The 14,001-nt window shown below is 38.2% G+C and overlaps 1 protein-coding gene across 1 annotated transcript; it reads left to right on the forward strand.

The window, feature by feature from the left end:
• The first annotated feature begins 201 nt into the window (after positions 1-201).
• Positions 202-4,155, forward strand: LOC127534097 (rano class II histocompatibility antigen, A beta chain-like). The gene is made up of 4 exons (XM_051948519.1): positions 202-338; positions 2,073-2,363; positions 2,579-2,857; positions 3,969-4,155. The coding sequence occupies exons 1-4, from the start codon at positions 230-232 to the stop codon at positions 4,106-4,108; spliced, it is 819 nt and encodes a 272-aa protein (XP_051804479.1). The 5' UTR covers positions 202-229; the 3' UTR covers positions 4,109-4,155.
• Positions 4,156-14,001: the final 9,846 nt, after the last annotated feature.

A 14,001-nucleotide genomic window follows, 5' to 3' on the forward strand; every position in this document is an offset into this window, starting at 1 on the left:
AGCTAATGAAATACTGCAATTTTGAAGATGTGTTTGTTTGAAATATTTCCTAATTATGTTGCTCAGGATGGTGAATTTCCTTCAAAGTGCATTCATGGTTGGAAATGAATAGTTTTGGAAAAATAAATGTGGGGAAAACCCCTGCTGTAAATGGTGACGTAAACAGCACAAAGATCAGAGCGAACAGGTTCATGAACCGGAGCCAAAAGGAAGGAGTCGTGTGCAAACAATGTATCAGTTTCCTGAAAAGTCCTCAACAGCCCGATCTCACTTTGATTTCAACATGAAGCCCTTCAAGTACTCGCTGTTGTTGTGGTTTTTATCTCCATACGTCACAGGTGAGTAATTCATTTCACTTTTTCTGTGCACCATATGTGCAGTAAAGCATTTTATATGTGCATTTTTCTAAGGCTTAGGTTCATGTGCTTCATGTTGCACTCTAAGCAGTGACCTTAACATGTAAACAAAATGAAGCGTTTTCCACCTTGCAGCTGCATAAACACTGATCAGGCAGAACATTATGACCGCCTGTCTAATATTGTGTTGGTCCCCTTTTTCTGTTAAAACTCTGCTTAACTCTGTTCCTGTGGCAGCAGTGAATTCTGAGGGTCCTGTGGGTTGCAGGGTGGAACCTACCGAAATCATCCCTTATTGATGCTCAATAAGATTTGGGTCTGGGGAGTGTGGAAACTGAGTGAAGACCTTAGCTCTGTTGTGTTTCTGGAGCCACTCTTGAAAAGTTTTGCGGTGTGTTTTGGTGCATTGTCCTGCTGAGGGGGGCAACTGGCATCAAGAACTGCTGTTGCCATACAGGGTGGGGGCTGAATTAATCTGGTGACTGTTTAGCTAAAATCTTGCCAAACTGGATTTTGCAGCGACAATTGGGACAATTTTTTTTATTACCAGTTGTTAGATAATGTTTTTTTAAAAAAAATGGTTACACATGGCAATGAAAAACAACCTACCTACCCACCTACCCACCCACCTACCTACCTTCACTTTTTTTGCTGTCAAAGTACTTGTCCTATCCAGTTTATGATTTTTTTGTACTTGTCCTTAACTGCATTTCAGAGAGAAAATACTCGTCTTTTAACTCCACAACATTCACTCAAGTTAAGATAAAGTTAACACTAAAACTAAGAATTCTGTCCATCTCATAAAATACAATGTATTACCATAAAATGTAATGTTATCATCAGCTCCATTTCAGTCAGTTAAATGTCAAAATATTGCCAGAATCTTGCATCGTTGTTACTGCATTCTCAATTTTTTTAGCTCTTTTAAAATTTTATGTATTTTGCTGCTTTTGTACTTCAGAATGCCTTTCTTTGGTGCAAATGGCGAATTTGTTCAGTGTGGAAATTTAGTGATTTTTAAAATGTAAGAAGTTGGTCACCAGGGTGTCTTCTGCTTCTTGTTCTGCAGTTCTGCTTTTTTCTTTTCAGTGTTATATTTAGCTTTCTGTTGTTCTCGGTTGTATTAAGGTGGTGGTCTGAGCTGTGGAAAGTTGAAAACAGATTGTTCTGCATCACTGGATCCTGCCATAGCAGCAAGTTAGAAAGCATGTCTTAGTTTGTGTCTTCAGTCACCTGAGCAGTCAGCGGTGTTGACTTTCAGCAGGCTGTGAGCTTTATCCAAAGGTGTTAGAACGCATTTTTAAAGGACAAGCTTATCATGTTTCATGTCTGTCTTAAAGCAATAGTCCAGTGGTGATTCAAATATTGAAATATTTGCATTACTGTAGTTTTCCTGAACAGGAATGAATAATTACTGCTAGTAGAACCAGTTTCAATATTCATGCGTGTCCCTGACTGTTGTTTTGTGTCAGACTTGACACAAATATCTTTAGAAATATCCATGTTTTGTGGTATAAAAAAAAATCAGGTAAATCAGAGATGGTCAAGAAGAAAGTGATGAGGATTTTAGATGGAATGATCAATTTATAATTGATTTGACCAATGTTCTGAGTGTGAAGGAACTGAGGATATGAGCAAACATACTTGTGGACCTACTGTACCTGCAAATTCAAACATAATGAGAGTAAACCTTATTCCTTCTTTGTCACCCTTCAGACTGTTCTGTGGATGAAGATGGCTACTTCATGTATGCTGACTTCTGGTGTTCTATGCACTCCAGAGAGAAGGAACAAGTGGAGTACCTGATCGACTGGTATTTTAACAAAGAGTTCACGATGAACTACAACAGCACAATTGGGAATTGGACGGGCTTAACTCCAGCTGGAATGATCACAGCGTCAGCGCACAATAACAACAAGGGCGATCTTCTACAGAGGAAAGTGGAGAGAGAGCTGATATGTGTCGAAAACGTTGAATTAATATATAACGTGACTGAAGAATACATGGGTGAATATTCAAACACTGGATCAGTGCATTGATGTTCATAGGATGAGTGAAGATTTACACTACAAAAGCTTTAGAACACCCCAGTTTTTTTTTGGAAATTATGCATGTTAATGTCTCATTTTACTCTGAAATTAAAGCATAGATCAAACATACTAATGAATGTGATAAATGTGAGATATTCACACATCTTTCATTACAAAGTGTTGTGGTTTCAGCCGAGCCCAGCATCAGTCTGCAGGAGGTGGACGTCGCCTCCGGTCACAACACCATGCTGGTGTGCAGCGCTTACGACTTCCACCCCAAATACATCAAAGTGTCGTGGCACCGCGACGGACAGGAAGTGACTGAGGGCGTGACCGAGAGTGAGGTGTTGACGAACGGAGACTGGACCTATCAGGTTCACTCTTACCTGGAGTACACACCTGGCCAACAGGACCAGATCAGCTGCATGGTGGAACACGCCACCCTCAGCGAGCCCAAGATCCTTCACTGGGGTCAGGGTTTTCATTGTGCATTTCATATTACATTTCGCATTATCTTAAGTCAGTTTTAATCTCTTTCTGGTCATTTTGCATTTTGTTTTTAATGATTTCAGTCTTTTTGTGGTTGTTTTGTTCATCTTTGCAGCCATGTTGTATGTTGATACAACTACAACTAGTGATCATTTTGTGTGTTCAACAGATGGTTTTATCTCTGACCATAGACCAAAATGAGGCAACCAACAAGACCCTCAGTGTAACTACACGAATTCCCAAATAAGGCCACGATTCATACTGATGTCCACTTCTTAATTTAATTCCATTCCTTCGACGACATATATTCCTCATACAGACACTGTGGACACATAAAAGTATGGACACCGTGAAAACTGAAAAAGAATTCAAACAAAAGTTCTCTCAGTGCGACATAAATAAAGTAACAGAGAACTTAAATACCATCAAAACAACCAAATCTTTACATAAAACAAAAATAATTTACCGTGTGCGCCTCTGGAACTGTTGTGTAGCTTGTCACGGTAGCTCTGCCCTTGCTCTGAGAGCGCGGTTACCCACAATTCCTGACAACGCCAGGTACTCTTTCAAAATAAATATCCGCATGCTCACAAATTTCAAATTAAATGAAATCGTAAACAACAACAAACCCTTCAACATTGGAATATTAGTTAATTCCTTTTCAGTGGGGAACTTCAACAGTTACACTCAGAATGACCAAACTATCTAAAAGAAATGGACAATGATACACAAAATGAAATAGACAACCAGAATGAGACAAAAAATGACAAAAAAAATCCACAATAAGACCAAAGTTGTGCAGGAACAACTAGAATTTAGCACAAAATGACCAAAAGGAGACAGAAATGGTCAAGTTGAGGTAGATAACAACACACAAAATGTCTGCAATGAGATGCAAAATGAAACAAAATCGACCTAAAACACCAAAATGAGACATAAAATTGTCAAAATGAGGCAAAAGAAATTATAATTGGACAGAAAGTTACCAAAAAGAGACACAAAATGACACAAAAATACCAAAATGAGGCATACAATAGTTTAATATGGATTTTGCATACTTCATATATGTTTTTCTTGGTTGTTTTTGTTGTAGACTCGTCCTTGGATCCGTCTACAAAGAGCTTTCTGGCTGGTGGAGTCTGTGCTTTGCTTTTCGGAGCCATATTTCTGTGTTTTGGACTGATTCACTATTGGAAGAAAAGCCATCATACACATCTTACAACTGTCCTGTAACTTTATAAATCATCACTAAAGACAGTAAATGATCCGAGTGTTTTCAATTGGGAATTTTTCTCTCTTATTTTTCAACCTGATTGTCATTAAGAGCAGCTTTTTCTGGTGCAGAGCCTTTAATGCAGGAAAGTGGGTGATAGTCCATGAGCCAAGTGGGTAAAATTGGGGTCATGGGTACCACTTGGGGGGCAAATTCTCATATGCATTTTTGTTAAGGACAATATCCCTAGTAACTATTCCTGTATGATAGACATGCACAAGTGGCAGCTTTATGTGAGATATCCATGTGTTTTTAATAGGTATGTCAATACAATTTTCTAGCCTCTGATATGGTAAATGCAAGCATATACATTGATTTAAATAATAACTACACTCATAAAATACATTCAAAATCATTGAAAACTATAAAGAGTTTCTTATTGATATGCTGTGATACAAAAAACTTAAAGGAATGTTTATATTTACACATTTTAACTGAGAAATTTAAATTAAAGCAGAGCGTTTAATACTAATTTTTGTCATTATCCTTCTGGTAGATTGTGACACATTCATCTTTTATGCAATACATCTTTAGTGTGACATAGAGCCAGGGAAAATGTGTCCTTACAACCTTTAACATCCTTACCACCTCTGTGGTTGGGCTTTGACCTTTACATAGAAGTATTAAGGGTTGCCATAAGGGTTATCCATGTAAGACAGCCAATAAGATGGGAACTTTCCACTGTGGTTCTGCAGGTGATCAAGATACTCTCCAAAGTGGTGAACTAAATGTGGATATGATGGATTGTTCAATGTTTCTTGGAGTGTTTGTTGTCTCACATTCTCACACAGCTCTTCCACAGACAATGAAATGTTGTCTAGATGGACTTTCTTGTTGCTTCCAGTGTTCTGATTCCAAGAAAGAAAGCCTTTCCATACAAGGGGGAACAAAGTGCCATACAGCAGTTTGTGTAGTTGGATGGCCCTGTTGGAGTTTGTCCTTCCATAACACCATCAACCGATCCCTCTGCAATCACACCTGCTTCAATACACAAGTCTTGCAAACCTGCATCTTGGAATCATTTGCCAATTACTCCTAGCAGCGTACATATGGTGTGGAAGGTTCCCATCCTTGAAATGATATTTGGAAACCTCTCTTTGTGTTTCCGCAAAATGTCAGTGGCTTTTGCGTAGAAGGCTTGGTCAAAAGCTACCACTATATGTGGCAGTTGCAGCATGTTCCTAATCTTCAGAGTTTGTGTCAGAATCTCCTGAACTGTTGATAAGTCAGTGGCAGGGGCAGTGATTGTTGGAAGATATCCCAGAGTGTCTTGGATGACTTCTTCCTCATCTCTTGTCTGTATATGGAAGCCAGTCCATCCATCTTCAGTTTGTCTGGAGGAACAATGCACGCGAGCTAACAACCAGAGCAGGTTGTTTTTCTTGGGCGTCTCTCAGTACTTTCTGAGAGGCAACATGGGACAGGGCCAGTGTGTTATCCTCCACTGTAAACTGGAGGAAACACCTCTCCTGGTTCAATAGTCATCTCGTGTTTTTTTGGATGACATTTGTGGGTTTGGGCTCAGGCATTGAGCCATACACCTTTGGTTGCAAAATTATCCCGTTTACCCTGTGTGATGTTCCAGTCCCAGATAGTGTCTCTTCATTGTGATTAATGTTGTCCCATGCCACTGTTGTTGGAACCTGAAGCTGGATGTTCGGAGGCAATGGAACAGTTTTAGCTGAAGTGTTCAGTCAGTTTGATGATTTTTCACAGGTTTTCAGTTGGATTTAGATCTGGTGATTGAGCAGGCCAAGGCATGGTTCCAGTGTTCTGGTTCTCCATCCAGGCTTTAACTGACCTTGCTGTGTGGTAAGGGGCATTGTCTTGTTTGAAAATCCAGTTATTGGAGACAGGAAAGAGTTTTCCAGCTGATGGAAGAAGACTGTTTTCAAGAGTATCCCCAAACATGACCTGGTTCATTTGCCCTGTTCCACCCAGACTGAAACAACCCCAGATGGTCACTGATCCACCCCATGTTTTACTGTAGGGGCAGACAGTCTGGTTTGTAGCTTCTCCAGGCTTTCTCCTAACCAGTAAGTTGGCTGAAATGTTTTTTCTTAGTGTAATGAATGACTGTCTTGGAGATCTTCAGTTCTTTGGCTACCTGTCTCTCACTCATGCCAATTTTCAGCAGTGCCAAGGTGGCTGCCATTGTGGCTTCACATAATTCTTCTGTTTTAGGCGTTATATGAGAGCTGACAACTTCTGAGTTGTGCTGAATGTCAGCAGGAAACAACTCTAGGTCTTTGCATGTGCAGTGCTGCTTATGACATGAAATGTCCCCTTATATACTCTGGACTACAATGAAGCTGAAGCATGTCAGATAGGACATGAAGTATTATTGAATCATTTGCATTTTTTTTTTGCTTTCATTGTATTCTTCAAGTAATATACCTTTATTGGTACCAGGCATTAAAATGAACAAGAAAGTGAAGAAAACAACGGTGGTCTGATCATTTGTTCCATGACTGTATATATACAGTATAGACACTGTATAGATGGCACAATTGATGAATTTTCTCATGACCTGTGATGGGGCCTTCTGTGTAAACAAGTAGCACCCATTTAAGACCCAGTGTTGCATTTTTGAACCACTGAAAGACATCCCTAAAAATCACATGTATTATACTTTTTAAAAAAATATTTGAGTTGTCTTCTCACTAAACATCTTTAGGATGAAGAAAAAAAAATGTTCCTAAAAAGAGAGCTGGGGGGTCAGTGGAAGACATGTTTGAACTTGGAATGTGTTATATCTTACAGTATTAATATTTTACTGCCAAAAATGTTGCGGTTGTGCAGTTCAGAGAGTGGGGTGCTGGGATATGTAGTGTTTGTCTACATTCAGGAAGAAAGAGGTACAGCTACACAGCCTTAAAAAAATGTTGCAGTTTTCCAACTGTGGGCCTCAGAGGGTTAAAGGATATGTGCAAAACCACAGTTATGGTGAAAAATCACAAATAAGTGATAAAGCTGTCAGTATGGAAAAGCTGTCCCATCTTAATGTGCTTAAATTATCCTAATGTATATTTTAGTACCACTTAGGTTTGGTCACCTGAGACGGTACCAATTTCTGTCAGGTCTACAGCCATGGCCATAAGTTTGGACACAAGTACCATGACGCTTGTGAATCTTAGAAAATACCACAAAATTGTCACTTACAATACAGTACACAACTCCTGAGAACTATATTAAGTTTCATATTAAAAAAAAACATCAAAAGAGTTTGGTGTCATTTTGTTATTCACAATCGACCACAAAATTTTATTACAGCGTCTAGAACATTCAATTGGCATTAAAGGGACAGCACTGGACTGGTTTAAATCCTACTTATCAGATAGGTTCCAGTTTGTGCATATCAACAATAACTCTTCTGAGCATACTAAAGTTAATCATGGAGTCCCTCAGGGTTCTGTCTTAGGACCTATACTTTTCACATTATACATGCTTCCTTTAGGCAATATTATTAAGAAGCATTGTATTAACTTCCATTGTTATGCAGATGACACACAATTGTATTTATCTATGAAGCCAGATGAAACTGATCAGTTAGCTAGACTGCAAGATTGTCTTAAGGACATTAAAACCTGGATGACTTTTAACTTCCTACTGCTAAATTCAGACAAAACTGAAGTCATTGTATTTGGCCCCAAACATCTTAGAAACTCGCTTTCAAAGCAAATAGTTACTCTGGATGGCATCACATTGGCCTCCAGTACTACTGTGAGGAATCTTGGAGTTATTTTTGACCAGGACATGTCCTTTAACTCGCACATAAAGCAAGTCTGTAGGACTTCCTTTTTTCACCTGCATAATATTGTAAAAATCAGGAACATTCTGTCTCAGAGTGATGCAGAAAAACTAGTTCATGCTTTTGTTACTTCCAGGCTTGACTATTGCAATTCATTATTATCGGGTTGTCCAAATAGCTCTCTCAAACATCTACAGTTGATCCAAAACGCTGCTGTGAGAGTACTGACAGGAGTTAGCAAAAGAGATCATATTTCCCCTATACTTGCTTCTCTTCACTGGCTTCCTGTTAAATCCAGAATAGAATTTAAAATCCTTCTTCTGACATATAAAGCTCTTAATAACCAATCTCCATCATATCTTAAAGATCTGATAGTACCTTATTATCCTAGTAGAACTCTTCGCTCTCAAACTGCAGGCTTACTTGTTGTTCCTAGAATTTCTAAAAGTAGAATGGGAGGCAGAGCCTTCAGTTATCAGGCGCCTCTCCTGTGGAACCTGCTCCCAGTTTGGGTTCGGGAGGCAGACACCCTCTCTATTTTTAAGACCAGGCTTAAAACGTTCCTTTTTGACAAATCTTATAGTTGGGGCTGACTGGGTGACCCACAGGGGTTCGGCTTGTGTCTTCATTGCACAGCTGACTCCCTCTTGGACGTCCCTTCGTTCTGCCCCTAGTCATGCTGCTATAGGCCTAGGCTGCTGGGGGACTTTTCTTGACGCACTGAGCCCTTCTCTATCTACCTTTACATTTAATATGTATACCGTTATTGCAGTACATTCACTCTGTTTCCCCCTGTGCTATTTCCCCGAGTGTCCCTGGTCCCAGAGCTGGATGCTTCAGATCTGCGGTCGATGTTCCACCAGCTGGTCCAGTCTCCATCATGTCCACTGTGGGATGCTGCAGCTGACCTTCCTCCAGCCCACTGCTTCCAACTCCCCTTTTCCACCAGTCAACTCTGCATTGCCTTCACTATACTTGTTATGCTAACTTACAGACTGTTTGAATTTTACTGCTAGCTATATATGTAGTATGTGTAATGTTAGAGCCGTACATCATAAGAGTAAACTATGAGTCAGTTTTCAATGTTGGCTTATACTTTGTCTGTGTCACATATCCTGTCATGCATGTATCCAAATGTGTGTTGTGTTGTCCTTGCTTTCCCACCCCTCCCTCTTCTCCCATCCCTCCCCCTTGCCCTCCTCTGTCCTTCTCAACCCGCCCGGCCAGCAGGCAGATGGGTCCCCCCTATATAGAGCCGGGTTCTGCTCGAGGTTTCTTCCCTGTTAAAAGGGTGTTTTCCTTGCCACTGTCACCTTTGGGCTTGCTCTGGGGGTCAGGCATATGGGTTCTGTAAAGCGTCTTGAGACGATTTGACTGTAATTGATGCTATATAAATAAAATTGAATTGAATTGAATTGAATTATTCTTACCAAATTCGGTTGTGAAAGTACTGCATTTTTTATTTTCTTCTAATATTATGTTTTGGGAACAAAGTTGTTCCAATTGTTTGAATTTATTGATAATATTATATCCCTTGTTGATTTGTTGACTAATTAAACTGGTACTGTCTAAAAATATTAGTTATGTTCTGTAATAGACATCAAAACAGACATAGTAAGTCATGCTGTGTCCAAACTTATGGCCATGGCTGTATTTGTAATGTTAACACCAAAGAAAGCACACATCGTGCCCACGGTCATAGCAACAGTGTATACTCAGCCAGTTCATGCATTAGGGAAACAGCTTCTTACAGGCATATGAAAACAATAAAAATATTAGAATTATGTAAGTTTTTAAATTTAGATAGCATCAAGTTCTGTTTTGAACACAAAGGGCAATTCCAAAATGTACTCTGGAGCATTTCTGGAAATGTTCAAGACATTCTTCCCAAACGAAAGCCAGGGATAGGCTGGTAAATGGCTAGCGCTTTTGTTCTAATGGGACACAGTCTGCGAAAACTTGCGACTTACAAAAAATACATGAAGCTGCCACTTTGAGAGGTTTATCAAACCAAATTGATGTATGCATGGGTAGCACAATAAAATGGTATAGGTGGCAATTTGCCCCCCTGAGTGGTACCGACCAACCTATCTGACTCATGGACTATGATAATTGTATCAAAAACCCATAAAGGACAAAACACTATTGTTAAGTTCATGTGTCTGATGATCAAGGAAGTAAATGATGAATTTTTAAAAAGTTTTTAATGAATCTTCATTAAGCTGAATTATGCACTGCCTGTCCAAAAAAAGTCACCATTTGATTTAACTGAGCAAACAGTTAAGAGCCTTCCATTGGATAATTACTGCAGTGATGAATGTGTTTCAGCTGCAACAACTTATTTAACTCTATCTGATGCAGTGAGGAGTTTCTCATCAATTAAACAACCATGTAGGAAGACATATCCTGTGGTCATGGAAAGGATGTTAATCTGTTTCAGAAGGGTCAAATTATTGGCCTGCATCAAGCAAAGAAAACAACTAAGGAGATGAAACTACTAAAATCAGGTTAAGAACCATCTAACACATTATTAAAACCTGAAGGATAGTGGAGAACCATCATCTTTGAGGAGTAAATGTGGTCGGAACAAACTCCTAGATGATCATAGGAAATCAACAGCTGAACTCACGGCTTTGTTTAATAATGAAAATAAGAACATTTACACACGCACAATGTGAAGGGAACTCAAAGGGTTGGGACTAAACAGCAGTAGCTCTAAGAAAACCACTGATCATTGAAGCTAATCAGAAAAGGCTTCAGTTTGCTCTGGAGCATAAAGATTGGACTCTGGATCAATGGAAGAAGGTTATGTGGTCTGATGAGTCCAGATTTACCCTGTTCCAAAGTGATGGGGGCATCAGGGTAAGAAGAGAGGCAGATGAAGTGATGAACTCATCATGTCTAGTTCCTACCAGCCTGTGGGGGTTTGTTTATTATCTGGGGTTGGTCAGGTTCACCAACATTATGTTCCCAAAGAATGAGGTCAGCTGATTATCTGAATATGCTGAATGACCAGGTCTTTACATCAGTGGGGTTTTTCTTCCCTGATGGTGTGGACATGTTCCAAGATGACGATGCCAGGATTCATGGGGCTCACATTGAGAATGAATGGTTCAGGGAGCACGGTGTTCTGGAGAAGACTTTATCCAACTCTCCCATCATAAATGTATGATCTTGGTAGAAAACTAATGCAACTCTGGACAGAATTAAATGCTGTGACTTTGCAGAAGCTTGTCGAAATGATGGAACAGAGTGTGTCATTCTCAGAGCTAAAGACAGTCCAGTGAATTATATGTGCGTGTTTGTTTGTGTATTCAATATTTGCTGGCGGTTCATATGACACAACCTTCCACTGATATTATGTACATTTAATCAGTCAGTCAATCAATCAATCAATCAATCAATCAATCAATCAATCAATTAAAATTTATTTATAGAGCACTTTACAACACTCAAAGTGACCAAAGTGCTTTCCAGTTAAAAACAAATAATAAATAATAAAATGGGAATTAAAATCAGATTAAAACAAAACAACAATAGAACACATCAGGGAAATAAAATCAGATAAAGCAAGATAAAATAAAATAGAACAAAATAAAATAGAATAAAATGTCACCAAATAATAATAATTACAATAATTTTTACAAGCAAGTTATGAAAAGCAAGTGCATGTTGTGGAGTCAGCCTCAAGAATCTACAGTTTGGATTTAAAAGTGTTCATTGATACATAGAAGAAAATACAGATCCTTCTTTAGATACCAACATAATCTGGGAAGCAGCAAAGGCTACATTGCGTGGCCTTATCATATCTTACACGTCTTAAAAATCGTGAAAAACAAGAAAAAAGAAAACAATTAGAAAGAGAGGTGTTAAGATACGAAACACTTCACAAGAGTGCTCAAACAGAGGATAATTGGAGGTTATTAACTATAGCTAGAGCGCAACTAAATTTAGACATTTCAAACGAAATAATTCAAAAGATGCATTTTATGAAAGAAAAAGATTATGAATTTGAAAATAAACCGAGTAAACTTTTGGCGTATCAGTTAAAAAAAGAACAGGCTCAAAAAACCATTAAGTGCATTCACCTTAGTGATAACAAATTTGTATATCATCCTAAAGAAATAAATGAGGCATTTTTTATATTTTACAAGAATCTTTATACTTCTCAGTCTTTTTACTCTCAGGATAGTCTAAATAGTTATCTTGAACATATTAATCTCCCTGAAATATCTAATCAGGATCGTCAACAGTTAAACTCTCAGTTTTCAGAAACTGAAATCACTAATAATATTAATTCAATGTCTTCAAATAAAAGTCCAGGCCCAGATGGTTTCACAAGTTTTATAAAGAGTTCTGGATGGAAATTAAACCTATCTTTATGGATATGATAAATAACGTATGCCACACAAAAATACTTCCGCAATCAATGAACCAAGCTTATATTAGTCTTATACATAAAAGTGGAAAAGATCCGGCTCAATGTTCTTCGTACAGACCAATCAGTCTTCTAAATCACGACTACAAAATTATTACAAAGTTATTAGCTAGAAGACTTGACTCTGTTTTGCCTAAACTGATCAATCCCGATCAGTCCGGTTTTATTAAAGGGCGCTACGCAGCGGATAATATAAGAAGAGTTTTAGATGTAATAAATTGTATCAATAACCGTCAAGAGCCTTCTCTGCTCCTCTCATTGGATGCAGAGAAGGCTTTTGATAGGGTGGAGTGGAGTTTTTTGTTTTCTATATTGCACAAATTTAACACGGGTAATAACTTCTCTGAATGGGTTAAAATGTTTTATACTTGCCCAAAAGCAGCTGTCTTAACCAATGGTACTCACTCTGACTTCCTCCCTCTAACTAGAGGGACGAGGCAGGGATGTCCTTTGTCCCCACTGTTATTTGCCATGGTCATCGAACCGCTCGCGTCTGGTGTCAGGGATAATATAAATATTAGCGGTTTAAAAGTGGGCGATAAGGAACATAAAATTTCTTTGTACACTGACGATATTCTTCTGTATATAACAGATCCAGAAAAATCAATCGTACATTTGCAAAAGACAATTAAAAATTTTTCAAATTATTCAGGTTATAAAATAATTTTTTCTAAATCTAATGCTGTCCTCTTTCACCAGACAACGGAAAAAACGTTAGCATCTTGCACCTTTAACTGGACAACAGAGGGTTTCAAATACCTGGGCATTAACATTACCCCAAATCTAGAAGATTTATATAGGGAAAATTATCTATTTCTTATGGATAAGGTCAAATCGGACCTCCTAAATTGGAGTACTCTTCCCCTTTCATTATTGGGGTGGATAAATGTCATCAGAATGAATATTCTCCCACGATTTAATTTTTTATTTATGATGATTCCTTGTTACCTATCCTTACATTTTTTCAAATCATTAAACAGATATCTTACTAAATTTATTTAGAGTGGTAAAAGACCCAGGATTAGTCTTTCGACTTTGATGAAACCACAATCCCTGGGAGGACTGAATCTTCCAAACTTCCAACATTACTTCTGGTCAGCTCAAACACGAAATTTAGCGTCTTGGGTATTGGATAGACAGGAATCCCAGTGGATACAAATAGAAAAACACTCCGTTGAACCATTTCCTTTGAGCTCTCTTATATTTGTAAACAATTTTGAAAAGATAAAAGCTATACAGCTTAGTTTTACTATTAGGAATACTTTGCAAATTTGGAAAGAATGCAGAAAAAAACATGGTGCTAGTAAATGCATCTCAATGTATTCTCCTATTTACTTAAACCCAGACTTAACAAATCAAACTACAAGCATCAATATAAGTGAATGGACAAACCAAGGTATTAACCAATTTAAAGACTTATTTAAAGATAATATACAAATGAAATCATTCAGTGAATTAAGAGAAGAGTTTAGTATTTCTAATAAAGACTTTTTAAAATTTCTACATATTAGGAGTATTGTCCAGTCACTTATAAAGAAAAATAAACTAAGAACAGAACAATTGGAAATTGAAGATCAGATATTAACGGCCAATACAATCAAGGGAAAAATCAGCGAGTTTTATAACTGTCTCGCAGTGGGAGGACAGTCATCTCTTCAACCATT

Source organism: Acanthochromis polyacanthus, chromosome 5 (assembly GCF_021347895.1).
Source record: "Acanthochromis polyacanthus isolate Apoly-LR-REF ecotype Palm Island chromosome 5, KAUST_Apoly_ChrSc, whole genome shotgun sequence".
Classification (NCBI taxonomy): domain Eukaryota; kingdom Metazoa; phylum Chordata; class Actinopteri; family Pomacentridae; genus Acanthochromis; species Acanthochromis polyacanthus.